At 55.7% G+C, this 14,587-nt stretch overlaps 3 protein-coding genes across 3 annotated transcripts; all 3 read left to right on the top strand.

The window, feature by feature from the left end:
- The first annotated feature begins 610 nt into the window (after nucleotides 1-610).
- B0I36DRAFT_286982 (Sec23/Sec24 trunk domain-containing protein) lies at nucleotides 611-3,667 on the top strand. The gene is made up of 6 exons (XM_046151615.1): nucleotides 611-842; nucleotides 912-1,042; nucleotides 1,106-1,400; nucleotides 1,456-1,944; nucleotides 1,999-3,096; nucleotides 3,149-3,667. The coding sequence occupies exons 1-6, from the start codon at nucleotides 747-749 to the stop codon at nucleotides 3,371-3,373; spliced, it is 2,334 nt and encodes a 777-aa protein (XP_046013668.1). The 5' UTR covers nucleotides 611-746; the 3' UTR covers nucleotides 3,374-3,667.
- Nucleotides 3,668-4,033: 366 nt separating this feature from the next.
- B0I36DRAFT_347996 (60S ribosomal protein L12) lies at nucleotides 4,034-4,801 on the top strand (the record flags this gene model as incomplete). Its single annotated transcript, XM_046156634.1, has 4 exons — nucleotides 4,034-4,037; nucleotides 4,112-4,145; nucleotides 4,274-4,719; nucleotides 4,788-4,801. The coding sequence occupies 4 exons, from the start codon at nucleotides 4,034-4,036 to the stop codon at nucleotides 4,799-4,801; spliced, it is 498 nt and encodes a 165-aa protein (XP_046013667.1).
- A 4,882-nt stretch (nucleotides 4,802-9,683) lies between these two features.
- Nucleotides 9,684-14,324, top strand: B0I36DRAFT_241015 (glycosyl transferase family 41-domain-containing protein; the record flags this gene model as incomplete). Its single annotated transcript, XM_046149808.1, has 4 exons — nucleotides 9,684-9,963; nucleotides 10,027-10,993; nucleotides 11,072-13,631; nucleotides 13,689-14,324. The coding sequence occupies 4 exons, from the start codon at nucleotides 9,684-9,686 to the stop codon at nucleotides 14,322-14,324; spliced, it is 4,443 nt and encodes a 1,480-aa protein (XP_046013666.1).
- Nucleotides 14,325-14,587: the final 263 nt, after the last annotated feature.

Raw genomic sequence — 14,587 nt, 5'->3', positions numbered from 1 at the left:
CGCGTGGTATCTCTGAGGTCTAAGTGATTGTGGCTACCGTTCTTTTTCATGCAGTGCTGGCTGGCGTGCGATGTCTGATGTCAATCTCGCTAGGTGCCGAGGGAAAGGTGTGCCCACTGTTCGTCGTTGAGGCTGCGCAGGGAGAGTTCGGACACGGTCATGCCCGTTCAACCGGCGACGATGGACGCAACGATGGATCACCTCTAGCTTGATGTTGTTATCCTAGAGCACTTTGAGCAGCTCAGGAGTTGGGCTGACGCTGGGGATCAGCACCATGCTCGTTGTGCAGCAGATGTATCCATGTTGTTGCTCTCTCTGTAGACAGTTTGTCTAGACAGTTTGACCTGTATTCTGAAAACCAGGTGCAGCTCGGCTGGTCAGCGGCCTTGCGAGCGATCTTGAGTCTCATTGCATTTGGTGGACTGGAGTGGCGCAGGCCTGTTTGTCCTACAGTCAGGTTCTCGATGCGGTTTGCAAATGCAGCCAGCTTGGCGCCAGGCAGGCAGGGACCCCAAAGGGTGGCCAGCTCTGAGGTGCATGTGGCAGCTCAAGTGGGGTGTGGAGGCCGTGGCTTGGTCGTCGCTGCCAGCTTGACGCAGAAGCCACATTTCAGTTGCGGCACGCTATCAACGACGTGGAAAGCTGTCGACGCCCAGCTGCAGTCTGGGCCAACCCCTTCCCGAAGACCAGATACCTAAACATCAACCCCCAACGAAACCGCTCTTTGCCACGCACTCGTGTACAGAATGGCGGACTACGAGGCCCTCAAGGACAGCTGGTCCGAGGTCGAAGACCGCGATGGCGTCCGCCTTAGCTGGAACGTCTGGCCCTCCTCGCGCATGGTCAGTACCAAACATCACAGGGAGCCGTGGTGAGAGGCGCCGCGCCAATTGATGCTAACTGCCGCACAGGAAGCTTCACGGCTCGTCGCTCCCATCGGCGCCCTCTACACACCTCTCAAGGAGAAACCCGATACCCCTCTCCTCCAGTTCGAGCCCGTAACCTGCCGGCAGCCATGCAGATCCGTGTTGAACCCGTTTTGGTACGAACCTCGCAGCATTACGGATTGCTTTAGTCAAGGTGGCTGACCAGCTTCGTGAAACAGCCAAGTCGACGTGCGCGCGCGCCTCTGGATATGTCCTTTCTGCCTGTCGAGAAACCCTCTCCCGCCTCATTACAAGGATATCACCGCCAACGCCATTCCTCCCGAGCTTCACCCTTCTAATACCACAATCGAGTACCGACTCTCAAGACCGGCACCCAGCCCTCCGATCTTCCTCTACGTTGTCGATGCGTGCCAGGAGGATGACAGTCTTGCGGCTCTCAAGGAGTCGCTCATCATGAGCTTGAGCTTGCTCCCAGAGAATGCGCTCGTTGGTCTGATCACATACGGCACAATGGTGGGTAACCCGACACGCAATGCGCAAATTACCCGCTGACAACTCATATTTGCAGGCCCAAGTCCACGAGATTGGCTACACCGAGTGCGCCAAGTCCTACGTTTTCCGCGGCAACAAGGACTATTCAGCGAAGCAGGTCCAGGAGATGCTTGGACTTGTGAACCCCGCCATGCGTCCCGGCATGCCTCAACAACCCCAGCAGCAAGGCCGCCCCATTATGCCAATGGGCCCAGCGACAAGATTCCTTCTGCCCGTGCAGCAGTGCGAGTTCCAACTCACCAAAGTCTTGGAGCAGCTTCAGAAGGACCCCTGGCCTGTTGCCAGCGACAAGCGCAGCTTGCGCTGCACTGGTGTCGCTCTCGGCGTTGCCGTCGGCCTTCTTGAGACATCATTCCAGAACGCTGGTGGTCGTATCATGCTTTTCGCTGGAGGCGCGGCTACCGAAGGCCCTGGCATGGTGGTTGGACCGGAGCTCAGGGAGCCCATTCGTTCTCACCACGATATTGACCGTGATAATATCAAGTACTACAAGAAGGCTCTCAAGGTTAGTCATGCCCAGATATGCAGTTCCACCCTGCTCCAGGCTAACAGAGAATAGTTCTACGACACACTCGCGAAGAGGACAGCACACAACGGCCACATAATAGACATCTTTGCCGGTTGTCTTGACCAGGTCGGCTTGCTGGAGATGAAGGGTCTTTGCAACTCTACAGGAGGACACATGATCCTGACAGACAGTTTCACGTCATCCATGTTCAAGCAGTCCTTTATTCGCGTCTTTGAAAAGGACGGAGACGACAACCTCCTGATGGGTTTCAATGCGGTGCTAGAGGTCCTCACCACTAAGGAGCTCAAGGTTACCGGTCTCATCGGTCATGCTGTATCGTTGAACAAAAAGTCAACTTCGGTCGGCGAGACAGAATGCGGTATTGGCAACACTTGCTCGTGGAAGATGTGCGGTATCGACCCGAGCGCCAGTTACGGCGTCTACTTTGAAATGGCTGGGCAGGGCAATGCTCCGGCGCATCCTCAAGGGGCGGCGAAGGGCATGATCCAGTTCCTCACCTATTACCAGCACTCCTCTGGCCAATTCCACCTGAGAGTGACGACAATTGCGAGAAACCTCAGCGGCCCCACTGGCGACCCAGCGATTGCCCAATCCTTTGATCAGGAGGCAGCTGCCGTCCTCATGTCCAGAATTGCAGTGTTCAAGGCTGAAGTGGATGACGGACCCGACGTCCTCAGATGGGTCGACCGCATGCTGATCAGGTTGTGCTCACGATTTGCCGACTACCGAAAGGATGACCCGACGTCATTTAGGCTCGAGAAGAACTTCACCCTATACCCACAGTTCATGTTCCACTTGCGCCGAAGCCAGTTCCTGCAGGTCTTCAACAACTCTCCCGACGAGACGGCCTTCTACCGCCACGTCCTGAACCACGAGGATGTCAGCAACTCGCTGGTCATGATCCAGCCAACGCTTGACTCGTACACCTTCGACCAGGATGGCGGCCAGCCTGTCCTCCTGGATTCTACCTCCATCCAGCCAACTCACATCTTGCTTCTGGACACGTTCTTCCACATCCTCATCTTCCACGGCGAGACTGTCGCCGAGTGGCGCAAGGCTGGCTACCAGGACCAAGAGGGTTATGAGAACTTTGCTGCCCTCCTCGAACAGCCGAAGGAGGATGCAAGGGTAAGTCATGTCATACTCACGTGTTCGGTGTACACTTGCTAATGAATACTAGGATCTGATTGGCGACCGCTTCCCCCTGCCTCGCTTCATCGTTTGCGATGCCGGTGGCTCGCAGGCTCGTTTCCTGCTGTCCAAGCTCAACCCTTCGACCACGCATACGACTGGGGCGTACGGAGGTCTCGGTGCCCAGACCGCCCAGACAATCTTCACTGATGACGTGTCGCTACAGACCTTCATGGAGCACCTCATGAAGCTTGCGGTCAGCGGCACAAACTAATGACTGAAATTGGGAGAGCGTGGCGCCTGGAACATTGCAAAATGCCTCGTAGCGAACATATACAGCGAATGACACGCCCTCATGAATCGTCTAAGGTCGACTACCTTGTGCTAGTGTGGCTGTTGGTGCAATTTCTGATGACGATGTTAGACATTGATGGATCATTGAGGTGAATATAGCAGCGTGGCGCAGATGAGGCCACATGTCCAGTATTCAAGTTGCGGCGCCCTGGTATCATATGTGCATCCTCTGCCAGCACTTCGCTCTCGTCAAGAACCACACGCTCGTTGCAAGATGCTTGCTGTTCACCATCAGACACAGGGGAGCATGATTGTAGCATTATTGTGCACAACCTTTATGCAGATTGCACCACGCTGCGGAATTATCTCGGCCACGAATGACCCGCGACCCACTTCCGACTCCTTGGTCGACCACCCCTGCTTATCGGCGGCTTATCGCGCGCACTAGGGTTCTTTCCTGGTCGCCCACACAAATTGTGCGTTCAAATTTGTCGAATCCTGGGCGACGCTCCCCACCCAAACTTTCGTCGACTGGACGCCTTTTCCAAGAACACTTGAGCGAGAGGCCTTGGAACGTTCATCCCCTTCACGACCGTATCTCACCCAACCACACCGTCAATCCCTTCACCAGACCGTCACCATGCGTATGTGCATCCCACACCCAAGAGATGTTCGGAGCTGTACTACGTAGACTGACACCGCAATGCCTTGCCAATAGCCCCCAAGATCGACCCCAATGAGATCAAGGTGATGTACGTTCACCCCCGAAACCCGCGAGGGTAGAGAATCGCACGTCGGCGCAAGCAGCGACAAATGCAATCTAGAGAAATAGACAAGAGTGTCGTGGGACAATCTGGCTGACTTTGATCTCCTCGAACAGCCACCTCCGTGCCACCGGTGGTGAGGTCGGTGCCTCTTCCGCTCTGGCTCCCAAGATCGGTCCTCTCGGTCTGTCGCCCAAGAAGGTCGGAGAAGATATCGCCAAGGCCACTGGCGACTGGAAGGGTCTGCGCGTCACCGTCAAGCTCACCATCCAGAACCGTCAGGCCGCCGTCTCGGTCGTGCCTACCGCCTCTTCGCTCATCATCCGGGCCCTCAAGGAGCCTCCGCGTGACCGCAAGAAGGAGAAGAACATCAAGCACAACAAGTCCGTTGCCCTCGATGAGATCATCGAGATTGCCCGGACGATGCGCTTCAAGTCCTTCTCCAAGGACCTCAAGGGTACCGTCAAGGAGATCCTCGGTACTGCCTTCAGCGTCGGCTGCCAGGTCGATGGCCGGAGCCCCAAGGACATCCAGGACGACATTGAGAGCGGCGAGATTGAGAGTAAGACTCCCATTCGCATGCGGTCCGCATCACGCACACAACATGGACTGACTTTTCACGCCTTCTAGTCCCTGAGGAGTAAATCTGCCCTCTACGGAATTTGACGAAAAAAATGAATGAACGGGTTTCTTGAGAGCTGTGGTTCCAAGTTTTTTTTCTTGTTCGCATCTGTTACAGGCGTTAGGTCAGGAAACATGACGGCTTTGTATTGAGGCTGGCGGGAGACACGCCGCCCCTCTTCGACACATCGGGCGAACCGTCTCGCTGCCGAGGGGGCGCAAAACGGAAGAAAAAGAATCACAATACCATCAGAGGCGTGCGGCGACTTCGCAATCAGCACGCACGCCCGCGTTTTCAAGATGCGACAAAAACAAGCAGGGAACCGTCGTTATGGTTCTCTTGGTTTTCGACATGTGAGGTATCGAGAATCACGTGCTATGTGTTGACTGACTTCCTATCCATCCAAGCCTACCCAAGTCCATCCCCATCCCCAGTGCACCATCTCCAATTGCTGAAAAGCACAAAACACCCTTGCCACACTCTGAGGTCTACCATTTACTCCGTGGTACATTTCTATTTTACGACAAGGAAGATCAACCCAATTTGACCATATACTCACCGCGGCCACCCACGTCTCTTCGGGTCTTCGGACCCGGAAAGGCGAACATGGAGGTTCAGAGGTCCATCTTTTTTTTGGCCAACATGTCCACACCACTCTCTGCCATATCTGTAGCTTGCCTTTCGATGAAGTTGCACTGTCGGATTGGCTAGCGTCTGGCTCTGGTAGTCTTGACGACCACCTCTCGTTGCGTGTCGGCTTACGCCGCGTGTGTGTATGTATGAAGTCCTATCAATCACGGGGCTGCGCAGATAGAAGCACGTATCCCAACATGGCATTCGGGTGGGCGAATCAATAAGTACAAAATAAAGCTTTTCTAGCCCTTCTATCAAATTCTGTTGAAGACGTGAGCAGTGAATACTGCCGGCACCTTCGTGCCTTGTAAATTTTTCGCAGTTGCTTGACCAGTGTCTATTGATGCCGCCTTGATCTCCCGACTTACAAGTACGCTTACCTACGGGCCATTCGTCCATAATATGGAGAGCTCAATTATCCTATGCACCCTTGCAAGTGGACGAGACCCTCCAGGCCATTCGTCCACCTACCACAAGTGTATAAGCACCGTGGATCGTCCCACGTTCGAGCTGCAATGCGAACATTCCACGCCGTCGTCGTTATCACAGCCGTCGTTAGTCAAAGAATTAGAACTACAGCAGGATTGCCACCTAAGTCGATCTCAAGGCAGTGGTACCAAAGAAATGTCGGCGACCTGGTGTCTGTTCGTCCACTTCAGATTTGATGTCTATTTGTCCGCATTACTGTGTTTCTTTTTCATCATTGTCCTTCATTTATCCATTTATTTTTGTTTATTTTCGCGGCGTATGTCAAGGGTTTGGGGTCTTGTGTCTAGAGTATAGTTCTGATGCCGTAGACGGTGGATCGGCTGTGCCAGCTACACATTTGCCCTTGAGACATGGTCCTTTTCATATATGCTTTCTCCTCCAACGCGAGGCTGTAGCTATGGCTATTTTGAGGTCGCGGGCACGGAGCGAACTATCCTGCTTACCTACACTAGTAGGTATCGTTGGGTAGCTCGAAGCCCACCTGGGCAGCAGCAAGCTTGGGGATGTATGTACCTGTGCCGGCTGGGAAAACCTTAGGTTGAGCCTCGGGGCTTGCGACTGCACGTCATGGCGTGCTGTCGCAGGAACCGCATTCATGAAGTATGCAGGAACCAAAAAGCTCAAGTCTTACCTTGGAAGCCGAGCAAGACAAGAACCACAAGGTACTTATGTGAGCAACTGAGCTCCGGGGCGGCGCTGGTAAGAACCTTCAAAAAACAACTTCAACGTACCTTAATTACGCCTCGGGGAATGCTGGCCAAACCACACAGTTAGGGTGCTCTGAACTAGTCTCGCCGCTAACAAGCTCAAATGCGCCATGGCTATCTGCCACCCGTATCTCAATCCGACGACAGCAGGGGGTTGCGAGAACAAACGGGCGCTAGCGGTCATCACAAAGAATATCACCAGAGGAAGCGTGTACATAAACTAGATACATGGGGGCGGCCTCGGTGAAATGCCGCTGGCGTGACTGCTGACCTGGCTGCAACCACTGACTGTCATGATGACGGACAGTGGTGAAGTGGGTTCAGCCCGGATGGTCCCGGTGCGGCTGTGCTGTGAGTCAGCACCGCGCCGAAGCCGTTAAAGGCCTCGATCGAGCTGCTACGTTTCAGCCGGCAAGCCCGGTGGTCTACTGTCCTCGTTTGTCAAAGTTTGTCTCCCTCCACAAGGACGCGATATCGCACGACGAATGTTCCATTAGGAGCGTGTGTGATTCCGCCGGAGAAGCGACCAAGGCGCTTGTCTGTCCTCAAACGTGGAGGACACCACAAGAAAAGCTACAAGTGCGGAGCTAGGGCCCCCCCTGGTCTCAGAAAAAGCCCGTGGTGTTACGACATCGTGACTGGGATCCTGAAATTGAGGGTTGTCGTTGTCGACACAGCGGGATTGGACTGCTAGCGTAGATGAGCTGCGACAACGGCGTACGCGAATTCCCGAGGCGCCACATACCCAAATCCCATCCTTGGCCCACCGCCCATCCTCCCGAGTGTCATTTGTGACAGGTTTGACATCACGCAGTGCTGGGCTTGCGCTCTCAGTCGGCTGGCCGGGTCATACAGAGGGCAGCACTGGGGGAGCCATTCCGCGCAGCAGCCCACCCGGCTAGGCTACACGCGCTGGCAGCCCTGTGCATCGTGGTTGTTTGGCATTGTCGAAAGGCCTGAAGATCCTTACTCGACTGGTGGCCATGGCACGGCAGCACCGCCGGGGGTCCCCCAGCTAGAGTGCCCGCCAGTGTTTGTGTGGGGAGGACCTGACAGGCGATCGGCGGCCGAGCCACAATAGATTGGTGTACGGGCAGCCCTGCTGGTGAGCCGATCACGATGGGCGGCTGCTTCGGAGCACGCCCGGCGCGAAGCATGTGTTGCAAGAAGGCGTTGGGCCCCGGCTTGGCCGAGACCTGCGCCGCCATTCATGGTGATGTGGTCTGTCCAGAGAGTGCACATGAATTATGCTCCCGTCTTAGGTTTCAAGGCAGAGACTAGGACCGCCCAAGGTGTTGTCCACCGAGAATGAGAAGTCTTGCGGGTAGCCGTGCTGGCCTGTTGGTGTGCAGCGTGGGATGGGTGGGAGTCGTGCGCAGTAGCGCTTGTCATCACAGGTGGGCGGGTTACAGTCGGGGTGGATGGGCTGCACAGCTGCAGGGTGCGGTAAGGTCCCACTGGCAGGCCTTGTGCAGGGGCAGCACGCCAGCCTCCAAGAGCATTGGCGCACCTGGCTCAAGATGGCGACTGCGCTGCTTGGTGGTGGTGGTGGTGGTGATGAGGAGGAGGGGAGCACGGGCGAGAAGCGTGGTCCTGGGGCAATGCAAGGCAGCAAGCATTGCCCACCTTGATGGGTGAGAGATCGTTTGCCTGCTTGCTTCAGTGTTGCTTGCAAGCTCGAGCACAGCAGGAAAGGCGAGGCAGTCGGGATTGCGAACAGCGCGGGCATCTGCGCCGTGGCTTGCCCCGTATGGTCGCCCGAGGCTGACATGAGACCTTCCTCCACTCACGAATTTGTCTCCAGCCGATAGATATGATCTGAGCATGGCGGTTGTTGTTTTTCTGGAGCCAGCAGGCGCGCCAGGTTGCCGCTTGCCGGGCAGCCAGCCCCACGCTCACGGGCTGCTAGCCTTGGGCCAGCGGGCGTGCATCCCCTGGTGCGCTGCACAGTGGAGGGTGCGCCCCGTGCCTCAGTCGTGGCCCCTCCCCTGCACCGTCCTGTCCTGTCCACCACCGCTGCTGCCCACTTGCACCCGCTGCGTGGCACTTGCGCCCACCACCTCCCGCCCGCCTCTCCACCAAGACGAACCGGCCCCCCCCTTCTCTAAGGCCCGTTAGCTAGTCGCTGCTAGGCTCCTGCTTCCCCACGCTTGCCCGTCTGCCGAACCACGCCCATCTTCAACCAGGGACGACACTAAGCTCAAAGCCTCCTCGTCGCAACATTGTTGGCTCTTCTTTCACTTGATTCCCACCATAGCTCGCTATCTGTTGGCTTCTCCAGCAAGCTTCTACTGCTCGATCAACCCCGACGATACCAGTTCTGCCCGTGACCCGCGCCAACACAAAGCGCCAGCCTCCGTGCCCGCCCTCTCCTCCTCGTGCCGTGACGGAACTCTGACTGTTCGTGAAGCGCAAGCCAGCACGACGCTGTCGACGGACGACTCTCGAGGCCCACGCACTGTTTCATTGACAGCAAGGGCTCCAGCGTCGGCTCTCGTGCTCACCCACACTCCCTGAATCCTCCAGGAGATTGTAGATCGTGGTTGATATCGGACACACGGACTTCAGTCATACCTGCGAGCTTGAGAGCGGTGATCTACCTGGCTTCACAACGCGGTCGTGGCCGTCCGCGTCCTGTTGAAAGAGCAGGCGCACATTCCGTAGAACGCCAACCGTGTGCCAGCCCTCCAGTTCTCGTTTGCGACACAAGGGACACGTGCCTCCAGATGTCTCGCGATCGACTTCCGCTGGCTTAGCCTTCCACAAAAGGCTATGACCAAGTCGCGAGGTCCAACATTGCAACGCACGCTCCTTTGGTAACGCGCCGGCACCTCTCTACCGATGTTTCCCATGATTCAGCGACATCCTGGGGCCCTTCATCACCAGTTGCCCCATCTCGGCTTATACCCACCTCACGAACCAGTCTCCCACCACGATCGCCTACCCCAGACCGATCACAATGGGGATGCCACGGCCACCCGCGGCCTCACTCTCCCACATCGGAGCTTTCGCTCAAACGCGACCCACCCGGTTTCCGCGCAATCGAACACGTCCAATGTAAAGCACTTGCGGCACATGTCGGGGACACACGAGTACCATCTGCGAAGGAAGACGCCAAACGGCACCATTGACGCCGGTTATGATGGGACTCCTGTCGAGCTGGCATCACAGCCACCGCCGTTCAAGCAGATGGTGATCCCGGGCTCGCTTCATACGGCGATGGGAAATGCTCGACTGCCGACGGAATATCAGCCTGCGCAACAACATAATCCCTATGGACCGGACAGGGTCTTCAATCATTCTGTAAATCCGTACGCGAGTTTCGTGCCGCAGCTCTTCAACAGGCAAGATGTAAGTCTCCCTCCTCCCACCGAAGGTTGGAGAACCAGGTCAGATGGGCATATGAAAATGGCTCCAGCGATGGATTGCGCCCCAAACCTGCCATCTGCCGCCTATCAGAACCCGACCCAAGGATCCCGCATACCAACCGCTCTCCAACCCATGTACCACCACCCACCTGGGCCAGCGTTATTCAACCCGGGCGGTCCTCTGCCGCCAAACTGGCATGATGGCAGCTTTGGCAACTACCAACCGGTGCCACCGACTGTCTCCCAATATGGCATTTCACCATACTACGGCCCGAACCATCAAGGACTATATCACATCCCGCAGCCATTGGGACCGGCAGAGGTAGCTACGCCGATCCATTACAACAGCCACGATGAAAATGGCTTGCATTTCAGGTCTGCGTCGCAGCAGCTTGCTTCATTGACCCTTGGGCCGCAGTACGAGAGTGCTCATCCGCTGCAGCCACGTCAGTCTTCACGTGGATTTAGGGATAAGGCGCTCGCCAACGCCCATACCACATATCTCGAACTTTTGGCGTATCTGCACAATCGGAAAAAGTCTGGCCAGAGCAATCAAACGGGTGCAGTCAGGAACCAGTCAAAAATGGTCATCTTTCCGAAGCTGCCGAAGCCTTTGAGCCAAACCAGCTCAAATGTTATTCGCCGTCAGTCGCAAACTGCTATGACCAGCGTACCCTTGGTCGATGGTGGCTACGGTGCAGCTACGCATCCTCGTGATCTGAGCTTTCGTGATCAACATGCGGTCGCCAATCAGGGTATTGTTCGGACGGACAATTCTGCTGGTCCTGCTTTCTACCATCTGATCAATACGGGTAGCTCGCATTTCCCACGGCAACATGGGGTGATGTCGCCGCTCGCTGGTGCCCAGGCTGCCGTCGAAATGCTGCACAATCTTTGTGAGCAGAGTGGTTGGAAGTGGGCTGATGGTATTCTGCTCGGTGGATGTCTCCATTACGGACTGGAACAATATGACAAGGCGCTTGAGTGGTTCCAGAGGATCTTGGTCCTGGATGAGAGGTGAGTACTCCGTCGCAGCTAATGTTTTTTGGTTTCGGTTTTCGGTTTTTTTTTTTTTGCTGACTCGTACCCTATCAGTCACATTGAGGCCATCTCAAATATCGCAGCGACACTCTACAGTCTCAACAGGCATGAACAGGCAGAAAAGCAGTGGCGATACGCGATTCAAAAACGGCCAGACTACCTCGAGGCTGCCGAGCATCTTGTCGGTCTCCTCTGCTCGCACCAGAGGACCAGGGAAGCTGTAGAAGTAGTAGAATTCGTTCAGCGATCACTGCAACACAGCAAGCACCAAGCTGTCCGCGAAGATCCCAGCCCCAAGCCCGCCACGAAGACCATGGGGCAGCAGCATGCCAGCCCACCAGGGAGTGCGATCCAGACGGATCTGCCCGGGCACGAGATTGGTACTGAGGCGGCGGTCTCACAACCTGGCTTTGCGTCCAGTGGTTACCTCATTCCTGGTAGCGAGAACGGAAGAATGATTGCCCTGATTCACGCCAAAGGCAATCTGTTGTACGCCTTGAAGGATATCGGTGGTGCCTCTGCAGCTTTCGAAGAGGTCGTCCTGCTGAGTGCCGGCCGTAATTTTCGATCTATACAATCGCTCATCCGGAGAGTGAAAACCGTCCTCGCTCCACCAGGCTATGATGTGCGGCCGCCATCCGGCCCATTGCTTCTACCGCCAGAGGTCGCGAAGCAGACCGCCCAGAAAGTATTCGGCAGCCACAGCTTTCATGGTAGCCTGCCAGGTCTACGGTTTGTCACGGATGGTCTACCAGCGAAATCCGCCATCTCGACAACAAGCAATTCCCTTCTGTCACTAGCCAAAATCTTTCAGGACTCCATGTCGAATGGCATATCGTCGCCAAGAGTGCGTCAGTCGTCTGGCGTAGGAGATATCCTTGCTTTGTATTACTTGTCCTTGTCCCTGTCGGCAAGCCCTTCCACAGCGAACAACATTGGTATCCTTCTCGCCGGTGTCCAGCAATGCCAAGCTACCATCACACCGGCTCACACGACAACTCACCACCCCACGATTCCGGGCATTGTGCCTGGAAGTGGTCTTGCGCTGGCTTTGGCATACTATCAGTTCGGCTTGCAGTTGGACAACAAACATGTTCATCTCCATACCAACCTTGGCAGTCTGCTCAAGGACGCGGGCCAGCTCGACCTCGCCATACAAATGTACGAGCGTGCCGTGGCCTGTGACGGCACGTTTGACATTGCCCTCACCAATCTGGCAAACGCCGTCAAGGACAGGGGGCGCGTCAGGGATGCCATCCATTACTACAGACGCGCTGTCGACGCCAACCCACACTTTGCTGAAGCCGTGTGTGGGCTTGCCACCGCACTGAACTCAGTCTGTGACTGGCGTGGTCGTGGTGGTGTCTTTTCCAAAGGTGGGAAGCTTGATCGGTGGCATGTTAATGATGCTGGGATGGTCGAAGACGCCATGCTTCGAGGCTCTGGAGCAGGCTGGATGAAGAAGGTTGTAGACATTGTCACCCGACAACTCACTGAAGCTTCCCACTGGGGCGTAGGCGTTCTGCAGCCTGAGACCATCAGCGCCTTGACACAACAGCTAACGACTATTTGCCAAGCGAATGATCCTATGGAGGATATCGACCTTAAGAAGAAGCTGTCCGGATGGGCAGGACAAAAGTGGGAAGGCTCTCGAGTTCTACGCCTTGTGGAGCGCGGCATAAGAATGGCCATGTGGAATTGGTATCAGGACAAGTATATCCGCGGACGACGCGTGTCTGAGGCAGATTTCCCGCGCCCACGACTTCCGAATGCGCTTTCAGTGCCATCTGCCCCCACGGTCTTGCCTTTCCACACGTTCACATGTCCCTTGACAGCCAAGGATATCCGCATGATTTCGCAACGAAATGCCGCAAGGATCTCATGCTCGACTCTGAAGGCACCATGGTTACCTGCTACAGTCTATCCACCGCCACCGCCTCCGCGACCGCAGCTGAACATTGGGTATGTCTCGTCAGATTTCAACAACCACCCACTGGCACATCTGATGCAATCCGTGTTCGGCTTCCACGACCCTTCTCGGGCAAAGGCCTTTTGCTATGCTACCACGCCCAGCGACGGGACAGAACACCGCCTCCAGATAGAGCAGCAAGCCCCGGTGTTTCGAGATGTAAGCACGTGGCCTTCAGAGCGCCTCGTCGACCAGATTGTCCAGGATCAGATCCATATTCTTGTCAACCTCAACGGCTACACTCGAGGTGCTCGAAACGAGGTCTTCGCCGCGAGGCCCGCGCCGATTCAAATGTCATTCATGGGTTTCGCCGGGACCCTGGGAGCCGAATGGTGTGACTATCTGCTGGCAGACGAGACTGCGATTCCTGCTTCAACCCTGCGCCCAGTGAGGAGCAATCTGAACCTCGAGGACATATTTGACGACGAAGAGCTCGCCGAAGCGGACGACTGGATGTATCCTGAAAACATCATCTTCTGTCGGGACACTTTCTTCTGTTGCGATCATGCTCAGTCCTGCGGAGCTCGTGAGAGACAAGTTACGTGGGAGGATGAGCAATTACGAAGGTGGCAGATGAGACGCGAGATCTTCCCGAACATCCCCGATAATACTATTATCCTCGGAAACTTCAATCAACTGTACAAGGTAGGCTGCTTTGATTGTGATAAACAGCGCAGTATTCTGAACTAACCCGGCCTACAGATTGAGCCATCCACATTTAGAACATGGCTGAGGATCCTGTCCAACGTACCGAATGCCATTCTGTGGCTACTGAAGTTCCCGGAGCTTGGAGAGAAGAACCTCAAGAGGACCGCCGCGGAATGGGCTGGTGACGAGGTCGCCAGTCGCATCTACTTTACAGAAGTCGCACCCAAGCAACAACATATCGCGCGGGCGAGGGTTTGCGACCTCTTTCTGGACACTCCTGAATGCAACGGCCACACGACGGCGGCGGATGTGTTGTGGTCAAGCACACCTCTCCTTACCTTACCGCGATACGAGTACAAGATGTGCTCGCGCATGGCTGCTTCAATCTTGAAGGGCGCCCTCCCCAAAGATCAAAAGGGTGTTGACGTTGCCCATGAGTTGATTGCTGCTGACGATGCCGAGTACGAGATTGTCGCCACAAGGCTGGCTGGCGGCCTGACTTATCACTCTACGAACAAGCCATATCGCGAGGGGCGCGGTCGACTGGCCGAGATGCGCAAGGTTCTCTTTGACGCGAAGTGGACTTGTGCTCTATTCGACACACGAAGATGGGTTCGGGACCTTGAGGAAGCGTATGATGAAGCGTGGCGGCGTTGGGAATCTGGGGAAGGTGGCGATATCCATCTCTGATCTTGCAAGTGCCGTTGCGGCGCCGGGACCTTCGCCGGGGCAAATGGGACGTTGGCATGTTGGACGGTCTTGGGCAATTCCTACGATGACATGTCCGCGTCCATAATATTTCGAGGCCCCGGCGATCTCTTGACAGAACCCGGGGACATATCTGCAAGCGATCGGTGCTTTGGCCTTGGAAACGGTCTCATTTGTTTTTGGCGTTTATTAAATTCTGCGCATCTTTTCACGACTGCGACCGACCTCATGCCATTTTAGTCTAT

This window comes from Microdochium trichocladiopsis (assembly GCF_020744255.1).
Source record: "Microdochium trichocladiopsis strain MPI-CAGE-CH-0230 chromosome Unknown B0I36scaffold_4, whole genome shotgun sequence".
Classification (NCBI taxonomy): Eukaryota; Fungi; Ascomycota; class Sordariomycetes; order Xylariales; family Microdochiaceae; genus Microdochium; species Microdochium trichocladiopsis.
This window is presented reverse-complemented; position numbering and strand designations above follow the sequence as displayed.